The sequence below is a fragment of the Nilaparvata lugens genome, chromosome 8 (genome assembly GCF_014356525.2).
Source record: "Nilaparvata lugens isolate BPH chromosome 8, ASM1435652v1, whole genome shotgun sequence".
Lineage (NCBI taxonomy): Eukaryota > Metazoa > Arthropoda > Insecta > Hemiptera > Delphacidae > Nilaparvata > Nilaparvata lugens.
In genome coordinates, this window is record NC_052511.1 from 17304225 (window position 1) to 17313878 (window position 9654).

At 30.0% G+C, this 9654-nt stretch overlaps 1 protein-coding gene across 1 annotated transcript in view; it reads left to right on the forward strand.

Moving 5' to 3' along the window:
• The window catches only part of LOC111044811 (cytochrome P450 4c3), a 55369-nt gene extending 46042 nt beyond the window's left edge, over positions 1-9327 (forward strand). Inside the window, 10 exon segments of the mRNA XM_022330036.2 lie at positions 533-620; positions 798-983; positions 1941-2010; positions 2844-2970; positions 3893-3944; positions 4912-5024; positions 5891-6125; positions 7095-7274; positions 8922-9004; positions 9006-9327. Of these exon segments, the coding sequence (XP_022185728.2) occupies positions 533-620; positions 798-983; positions 1941-2010; positions 2844-2970; positions 3893-3944; positions 4912-5024; positions 5891-6125; positions 7095-7274; positions 8922-9004; positions 9006-9080 (1209 nt within the window). The 3' untranslated portion in view covers positions 9081-9327.
• Positions 9328-9654: the final 327 nt, after the last annotated feature.

Below are 9654 nucleotides of genomic sequence, written 5' to 3' on the forward strand. Positions count from 1 at the left end.
ACATAGGCCTATTATGAAATCAATAGTTATTATGATAAAAATATTTTCAAAAGAGATTAAACTAAAATAATAAATGCTTTTCTACAATAGAACATGTTTTCAATTATTCGTCTACCCTTCTAAAATATTATATAATAAATTATGAATAGCCTACAGTATACAGGTTGTGTGTATATTTTAAAATAAAATATTATCATATTGTATATCAGGTACGCTACTCGAAAAATGTGAAAAATGATGAATGTTGTTTCAATAAAAAAATTCTAAGATTCAAAACTCTCTATAGTAACTCACCTCGCATTTTAGTGAGGTTTATTACGGTATACATTTAAAAATTGATGTAGCCTATGTAAAACTAAATTCATATTATTTATTGAAAGTTTCTATTAAAATTATTGAAGTTTTATCCACAGCTCTTCAACAATGTTTTTTTCCAACAATCAAAATTTTATCTCCACTGTGCAAATAATAGAATTTTTATTAAAGAAGAACCAGATATATTATTAATGCAATTACAACTTCCTCCTTTCAGATAATTTTCAAGAGCAATGACAATCTAAACAAGAGTGTGCATTATGAATTCTATAATGACTTCTTAAAAGGAGTATTTGTAGCTAAAGGTGAGTGAAATCAAATATCTTCACAAGTAGCTAATTTTAAAATATTATATATTTATTTAGTAGTGGGCCTATATTTTTCAGATATACATAAAACCAAGAATTATACCACCAACATTTTTCAACTATAACAGATTTATTCTATATTACCTATAAAATGATAAATTTTTCTTCTTACAGATGAGAAATGGAGAGGTCTCAGGAAAATTGTCAACTCGGTTTTCCATAACAATAATGTGGAGAATCAACTTAACGTTTTCAATAATTGTTTTCTAGTACTAAGCGAAGTACTAGAGAAAAGGAGTGGAGGGGAAACATTCAACATTGATCCCTACATACACAGATGTCTGCTTGATATTGTCTGTAGTGAGTAAACTTGGCTCTCCATTCCACTAAAAATAATGTCTTATTCATAATTCAGATAATATTTTTCCAGGGAAAAAATTAATATTTATTCTGCCTAATTGATTTGAACAGTCAGTTGGATCAAGAAATTTACAAGAATTTGTCTGTGAACTGCCAGAGAAGGAAATAATTATAAAAGATAATATGAAGGAATATAAATAATTCTATAACGATTAGCAGACCATAATTATAAGAATATCAAACTGATAAATCGCTTGGAAAATGGTCCAAGAGATCATTCGGCAACCTTTCTGTATTCATAGTTGTAGTTATGCATTTTTTATATTCAAAGTGAATAATTAATAAACGCCTTTTGATGAGTTCAAAATTGAAGAGAAAATTTCATAAAAATATCCTTTTAGACCTTTCAGTATAGGTATAGATCTTTTCAGTCCATTTGTTTGGAGAAAAATTCAATTTTGCTACTATTTATTACTAGGCAAAATTTACATTAATATTATTATAATTGACTGTTTTTTATGTTACTATAATCACAAGATTAAAAAGACTGAATAACTACCACAATATCACCATCAAAACTACTCAGAAAGTATAATTTCTATTTGCAAATACTGGTTAAGAAAAAATATTTTGCAGATTCACAAAACCTAGCCTACTATACAGTATCTTTATTGTATTTTTTCTTTATGACTACTTTTGAGTATAGTATCTTTATTCTATAATATTCCTCCATAATTTATATTGATGAACGTTGAACTGTACCGGCACTATTCCATTACATATTGAACTTTTTCCATAAAATATAATCAGAGACGTATAATAATGTCTATTATTGGTACCGTATCTTTCCTCTACAATATAATTTTCTCAACATATTTGTGTCTTTTTCTGATTTAATTTTATTTTTTATTCAACCTTCTAATCTAAAGTTTATCACCTTGCATGTGACTGTTTCAGAAATCTTTGCATCTTCCAGAATTGATATCCAGAGAAAAGATGGAGTAACTTATTCTGAAGATGTTCGTTTGTAAGTAAATTCTATTATTCTGTGAGATTTAATAGTATTGAGCTTTAAAGATTTCATTGAGATATTGGCAGTAATAATTATTACAGATTGGAGGATTACTAATATTTTACCAAGAACTGTATAACTTAATGTGTTCTTCTTTCTCAGGTATTATAAATTTTTACACCGAATAACTACATTAAAATTCACAGTATTGAGCTATTAAAAACAAATGTTTTAAATTATGAAACAACTATTGAAACTAAGTTTTCTAAACCGCAATTTCTGAAGTTGTATATAACTATTGTAATGTTATATTGGAACGAACAATAGAATTACTGTAGCTAACTCAAAAAAAATGAAAAATGTCACTTGGACCCCTTGTATTCTGACCCCCTCATATGTACTAATCTATTGTTCAAAAATATATACTTTCAAAATATATTTCTAAAATACCAATCAAACATATAAGATGAATTGATACTTGTTATTGACTCTTCATGAGAGTCAAGATTGATGGTGAAAATCTTGATAGATTGCTAAGCATGAAGATATCATGGATAAATAATAGCCAACAGCTAATTCAAATAAAACAAACTAAGATATGATTTCAAATAATTCATTTTACAAAAAAAAACTGAATAACTGGCAATTGTATAAGTACAACAAATTTTTGGGAATGAGCATGTTTAGATTTTTGAAGGACGTCGAAAGGTTTTTCAATTGAATAGGTAGCATATATTTTGGAATTGTTATTAATTAACAACACACGATATTTCCATTATGGTTGATGTAATTATTATAATTATTATTTGGAGGCTTTATTGTAGTATATATTACTCTTTTCTTTCCAGAGCCACCCAACTGACAAATCATAGATTCGCAAAGATTTGGCTACACTCAGACTTCATATTCAACCATACAGCTGCAGGAAAATTGAAGAAGGCTACCATCAACAAGATTCTTGACTTTGGCATGGATGTATGAAATGAAACTCTATCAAGCACTAAAGAGGCTTTACCTAGACAAAAATTTGCAAATTTTTAGATAGCAAGAATGGTTTTAGTACAGTATTAATAAGAAGGTGTACCGTGCTTAAGATAAAACAAAAATGCAAGATCATGATAGCCAGGAGTACTTGAAGTAGTAGCCTAACATATTAGTCTTCTGTCTCATGAATTTAATTTTTGTTCAATGAAGTTCATAATGAATTATTGTCCAATTTGAAAAAAGGTTGAATATTCAAATTCATGATCTGATTTGAAAGAAAATATTATGTATCATAAGAGATAAAAGTTACGTTGCCTTCAATTTAACAATACAGTATAGGCTACAGGTATTTAATAAGGCATTTCAAAAGTCTTACCTGCTACATGGGATAAGGAAAATCTACACAGAACAACAGATTAATAAACGATAATTCATGTGACTATGGAGAACGAAGTTACCACAGAGTGAGCCAATAATGTTACCTTATTTCACGACAATCGAGAATTCAGTTATATATAATCAATTTTCATTGTAAATATGTGTCTAAAAAATAATCAACCGGGTAAACTATAATCACTTACAGATGGAAATTACGGATATATTGCATTTATTCAAATGCTTATGAGTTAGCTCATTCCCTGACAAATAATTTTTGAATAGTAGCGCTCTTCGAATTTTCATCTAGCTGTTTACCCTCTTGCCAAAATTTGCAGTAGCAGAAGTCATCGGGGTGATTTACAGCATTTAATTTGGTTCGTTAAATAATAATTATTGGTAATCACGTTTTTATTTTGATGGGCATATTTTCAATTCATTGACGGTCTTCTTCAAGAAAATTACTGTATTAGTTGAAACAGTTATAACAAAGGTAAAAATACACTGTAATGTGAATAGTTATTATGATTTTTTCTAGGTAATCAATGAGAGGAGAGAAATTTTGAATGAAATTGCAAGCTCAACATCAGGTAATGAAACGTTATTGTTGACGTCATTGCTAGTAGCTTCTCTTTCTTGTAAGGTACAATTTATTTGATTCGATGAAACCCGTGCCTCAAGATATCCAGTAAATTGATGGCAATAATGAGATGATTCTGCATTCAATCGCATCATCTTCTCTGCGATTTTTTCCCTTTTCAATAACTCTGTTATCAACAGAATAAAAATTACCGAATTCGAATAATTATTTCATTCACATTTGAAATGTTTTCAAATCACTATTAGGTACCGGTAACAGAATTACAGTTTGTAGCATAAGTCAAAAGTTTTCTGCAAAAGTCTATCACTTACCACAGTATAGGATTTATATGATTTACCATGGCTATAGAATTTTTAGTAAACTATAATAATTATATACCTACATAAAATTGAAGTAGTGGTTTAAACGTTTGTTATCTTTTTGGCAGAGACTGATAAATAAAACCTGTTTCTCAAGAACAATGGTATGAAATACAGCAGTATACTATTTACTCTGGGAGTAGTGAGATTTCTCTTCAATACAAATTTGAATTATGCTATTGAATACAGTAAATGCGAACTTTTTGTGCATAGATTGTGATTTATAAGGTTTATTTGATTAAAGAAATTAATAATGAGGAATAAAATAATTTGATTCCATCTTTCTAAGACAATATGTCATCAACTAATATTTCCGAATTTAGTTTTCTATTACAAACTATACTCACTAATTTTTTTCATAATTATTGTATATTTAATCTATCATTTTATTAATTTCAAAAGAAGTTACTACAATTCTATTTTATGGGAAAAAACTAGGCCTACTCCTCATAACATAATATGAGCCTTATGATCAACTCACTTAAACGGAACATTAATGAAAAGTGAGTGTAAATGAATTAACTTTAGCTACTTATATATATACCAGCATGGATAAGAATTTTAATTATATTCAATTTATTTTCATTGATATTCCAGAAGATGTCAACCCGAATTCAAAAACATTCCTGGATCAAATGATGGATTATGCTGAAGCAAGAAACTTTACTGACCGGGAGTTATCCATGTCCATTTCCGATGTACTTATTGCTGTGAGTAAAAATAAGGAATATTATCACAGGAAAAACTCAAGATTGACACTAGATTAATTCAATCCAGGACACTTCAAGCTCCTGATAATAAATTATAGAACTAATTCTTTAAGATAATAACCTCATAAATCATTGAGCAGAATTTGGCATATCTGAATTAAGAAAATCAAAGATTGGGCAAGGATTTTTTTTGTAATTTTACAATTCACTCAAGTTACTCGTTGTACTATTTTGCTTAGTTATTATCGAATGTGTTTCGTCATGGAGAACTAGACCGTGGATAAATAGAAACGTATGAAAATAAATAATTGAATTTTATAAAAAATAATTAAAATTTCACTTTATATAGCCCAGTGCTTTCTTTCACTTCTATAATGCATCAGGATTCTGCATCAAATAAATCCATGTTACAACAAAATTAACTTTGAAAATAAATTTTTTGCTCTAATTTCTTGGTATTAAGTTTTCTGCTGAAAAGCATAGCTTGAAGATCTATATTTCTCTGGTGAAATAATATTGTAGGTTTTGTGGCCTATATTTTCCCCATTTCTCTCTGATGAACCCGGTCTTGTATTTATGGGAAGTATATCATTTTATATTATTTTCAGAGAACTGACAATTATTTGTTGAAACACTGCCAATTTATATAGTTACATTACAATATCATATTATCGTTATTCAAATTGAATTAATTAATTATTCTCATTAATTGAAGTTTCTTACTTTGCAAAGTTATTAGCAATACTGTAATTTAATGTAAAATAGAGTATAAGTCAGTTCATATTGTTACATACATAAATAAAGAACTCTAATCTTATCTGATAATAAAATAATCGTATTATATTTCTTCTCATTTTCTCATGAAGGGATCAGATACAACGGCAGGTGCCATTTCATACATGATCATGATGCTGGCCATGCATGAAGACATACAAGAGAAGGTGTATGGCGAGATCCAAGACATATTTGGGGATTCGAAGCGACCAGTTGAGCTGCAAGACATGAACCGAATGCAGCTGCTGGAGAGGGTCATCAAGGAAGTGCTCAGGCACTGCTGTCCTCCTCATATTGCCAGGAGAGTTGACAACAACATAAAACTTGGTGAGTCACAAGATGTAGTTTCTCTGTTGGGCTTGATGAGAATTGCAATATAATTATACATTATATTCAAGAATCAACATAATTTTTTTTTCAATAATTGCGTTATATTATAATGCTGGTGAACTGAATTTCAAACTGAATAGATGGAGCTCCTCATTGCTGTAATTATTAGAAGAAGAAAAGGAAATATTTTTTCCAAATTAATATGAATTTGATAAGATTAGGGTTACAACTTGGGTTACAAGTTGTTCCTGATCATCTGATATAAAAAATGTGAAAATCCTGATATTTTTTTTCATAATATAATTCTATAATGCTGAAATTTTAGGATATAATTGGGTTTCATCCAATCATAATTTTTGTGTCGAAATTTTAGAACAATATGGAGAAATTTTATCTCTATAACGATTAAGCTTTAATATTCAGTAACGATTGAATAATTTCACCAGCTTTGGAAATTAATGGGGAGTCGCAAGTTTCAAATGTTGAAGAAGAGAATAAGTTTTTGTTATGAATACATATATAGATAAATATGAACAGTATTGAATTTCTTCTCTGTACTTGTATCTTAGAGTTCCACTATTACAACTAGATGCCCTAAAAATGAAAAATCTTTGTTCTGGAATTGGAAAATGACATTTTATTTCTTTTAATTTGTCAAGTGCAGTGTTAAAATGTAACTTATAACACTGTTATTATTCATTTAGCAATTTTTTGAAGCACCGATCGAGTTTCTGAGTACGAGTACAGTGGTGGATAATGTATATAGTACCTAGTGAGAAGTAGGCTGTATAAATAAATTTTCATTACCGGTACTTCAGAAAAAAGATTTTAGTGCTACAAGTGAATGAGCAGAGGACTTTCTCAAAGATTGCTCTTAAGATATATAAATTCCTGCAATATAGTTTCTCCCTATTATATTTTATAAAATCTTATGTTTCATCACACCATTTTCATCCTTTTCTCCAGAAAATACGACTATTCCAGCTGGATCGACTCTGTACATAATGCTATACAAGCTTCACAGGGATCCACAGTATTGGTCCCATCCAGACTCATTCTATCCAGATCACTTCCTCCCTGAAAACATTGAACGAAGACCAAAGTATACGTTCCTTCCGTTTGTGTCAGGACTTCGAGCATGTCCAGGTGAGCCATTCTTCAGTTTATATTAATGCAAAATTATTTTATTCAATACAGGAGGCACTTTTTTATCAATGCCACAAATTAAGGTGAGTTTTCGTTTGTGCATAATTGCCGTCGTCGACCACGACAGTGTGAGGATCTCAGTTATTGCAGATTTCAATTAGTCTAAGTGAGCAAAAATTATGTCCAGTTATGTTTTAGAAGGGAAGGTCAAGTTTATACTTTTATGGCAATATGTTGATATTAATTGAATTGGGTCCGATTCCTATGTTTCGATTCTTGGATAAAAATCACAAATAACGTAAAGTTATTGGATCAGCTGTTTTAGCATCCTTGAAATTTGGGCAATATGAATGTCTTCAGACAACAATGCCCGTCGTCGTCGATTGCGGAAGTTTGCGCACAAACGAAAACCCACCTTCAGCCTCAACTCACACTTACGCGACTCGGGTCGAAAAGAGACTCGACTCTAGTCGAGAGCATGAGTTTTCAAATGGTGACAGTCGCGGAGACTAGAATCGACTGGTCTGAGTGTCACCATTTGGAAATACATGCTCTCGATTAGAGTTGAGTCTCTTCTCGACCTGAGTCGCGTAAGTGTGAGTTGCGCCTTAAGGTCCAATTCCTATGTGACGACTGTACGAATCTAGCCGTGCGACGTCTGTATTAAAGATTGTAGTCCATTACTGGTTTATTTATTGTTGTCTACATGTCGACTAAAGCCGAGTATAACATTGAAAGCTTAGAGATAGTGTTTTTATTGAATAAGAGGAATGCCCTAGAACAGATTTATGTTCATAGAACACGATGACTAACTGTTTCTCTTAATTTTCATTACTTTGATAGAATGTTTTTTAACCCTTCCACTACCAAGCGGGGTAATTGGACTACCCCAACCCACATTTTCCCCATTTTTTTGTAGATAATGTTGTTGTATTTCATTGAAACCTTGAGTACTTGTTAAAAACATATCACTTTAGTTGTTTTTTCTCATAAAATCATTTCATTCCTCTCATTTTTTCAATTATTAGCAGATTTATCCTTGGGGTAACTCTATTACCCCGCTTGGTATTCCATGTCATGCAATTTTTTGGTATATTCCATCCATTATCGGAATGTATAAGATATAAATTTAATGTCCAATTATCATTTTTTCGCCAAACCTGATTCATAATGATCACTTGAAATCTAAATTTGAAAAAATTGCTTCTCTATAGCCATACTTTAATTATTTGACAACATTTCCCCTACATCTATTTGATAGAATGCTCAATTTTTTTGTCCTGTCAGTTTTTGATTGAAAACATATTTTTCAACAAAAGAAATTTATTTTTAATTATATTGAAAGCTTTTGTAATGCATTTCATAGATAAATTAATGGAAAAAATATAGAATAAAGATATAAAACAGAAATCTTGTTGGGGTGACCCAGTTACCCCAGTTGGTATTTCGTGTATGTGAAGAAGGTTGGTAGTCCAAGGGTTAAATTCCTTCAAATCCTATGTATGAGGAAAGAGAATATTCATCTTTGCAATAATATGATTGAAAGCATATAATAGGCAACCCTGATGATCTGGAATCCTCAGTATTCTAGAAAATTTCTAATAATTTCTAATTTATTTAATAATCATTGTGAATTTTTATTTTCAGGTCAGAAATTCAGCCTCATGATGATGAAAATAATGATGGTTACAATACTGAGAAAGTATAGAATAACCACCAACGTTCAGCCTTTCAGAAGTTGATCTCTCGTTGGTATTCATGCTGGAGATTTCAAATGGATATAATGTGCAGCTCACATTGCGATGAGAATCTCAAAAAAATATCAAAATATATGTTAAAAAGCGTACTTTTCAATTTTCGTGTTAATACAAGTAGTTCTAAGCAAGAAAGTACGGTAAACATTGAAATATCATAACTTGATGATTTATTATCAAGTACCTTTGTAACATTTTTTATTTTTTGGTGACATTTATATCTCAAGTAATTAAGTGAGTTGACTTGAAAACAAATATTTCAAGATCTACCATTTCAATTAAAATCTATTGTTTTGTTAGAGGGAATTATTAATCGTGACCTTTCCAATGATTTTTGCTATGATTTGAAAAATATGAATAAATGAATAAATGAATAAATGAATTTATTTCCTTCTTGAGAGACATAGTAAAAACACAAAAAAATCTTGGAAATTAACTGATCACGTTATCCAGTTATTGTGATCAGTGTGTAATACATAATATTAAATTTATAAAACAACAATAGTTTGAGTCTAGTCTAGCATAATAAACTTGAATAGTCGTCAGTACTACCTGCAGCGTGTAAACATCTTGTCTAATACACCATGGATAATATGATCATTATTAGGATTTGCAATATTATAATC